This window comes from Octopus bimaculoides, chromosome 28 (genome assembly GCF_001194135.2).
Source record: "Octopus bimaculoides isolate UCB-OBI-ISO-001 chromosome 28, ASM119413v2, whole genome shotgun sequence".
Classification (NCBI taxonomy): Eukaryota; Metazoa; Mollusca; class Cephalopoda; order Octopoda; family Octopodidae; genus Octopus; species Octopus bimaculoides.
Window position 1 is genome coordinate 919,078 of NC_069008.1, and position 824 is coordinate 919,901.

Genomic DNA, 824 nt, shown 5'->3' on the forward strand with positions numbered 1-824 from the left:
TATATACTTTATTAGAAAGCAGAAAACCATCACAAAAACTGTTACTCAGATTTTCACATTCCCATTTATCAGACAAAAACTGACCGACAAACGGGAACATGAAACTCTGAGTAACAGTTTTTGTGATATTTTTGCTGCTTTTTAATAAAGCATATTACTCTACCTCTGGTATTATTGTTATTGTTGTTGTTGTTGTTATTTATTATTATTATTCTTCTGGCAGAAACGTTAGCAAGCCGGGCGAAATGCTTAGCAGTATTTCGTCTGTCTTTATGTTCTGAGTTCAAATTCCACTGAGGTCGACTTTGCCTTTCATCCATTCAGGGTCGATTAAATAAGTACCAGTTATACACTGGGATTGATGTAATTGACTTAATCCCTCCCCAACAAATTTGAGGCCTCGTGCTTCCAGTAGAAAGGATTATTATTATTATTATTATTATTATTATTATTAAAGATGTTTTCTTTTATACCCCAGGTGGTGGAGAGGGGTGACACCTACCCAAGTGAGGTGGCTGCTACAGTACAGAGGGTGATGGAATATCTAAATTTCTCCCACCCTTACAGACTGGTGTGGCAATCTAAGGTGAGTAACTCCTTGAGTGATGATGGAGAGTGGCAGTGTAAAGTGAGTGACTCTGGTGAGACCAATGTCTTGTGAGTGAGATTTGTGACACAAACTGCACAGAAGCTTAATTTTTTATGTGTATGCATGTCTGTGCAGGTAATGTATATATATATGTGTGTGTGTGTGTTATCTATCTATCTGTCTATCTATTTATCTATATATATTTATATATATATATAGTTATCTATATATATAT

General features: G+C 35.3%; 1 protein-coding gene across 1 annotated transcript in view; it reads left to right on the forward strand.

The window, feature by feature from the left end:
• LOC106873668 (ferrochelatase, mitochondrial) overlaps positions 1 to 824 on the forward strand; it is an 18,664-nt gene that overhangs the window by 14,357 nt on the left and 3,483 nt on the right. The window contains exon 7 of the mRNA XM_052977718.1: positions 479 to 628. Within this exon, the coding sequence (XP_052833678.1) occupies positions 479 to 628 (150 nt within the window). The remainder of the gene's footprint in view (positions 1 to 478; positions 629 to 824) is intronic.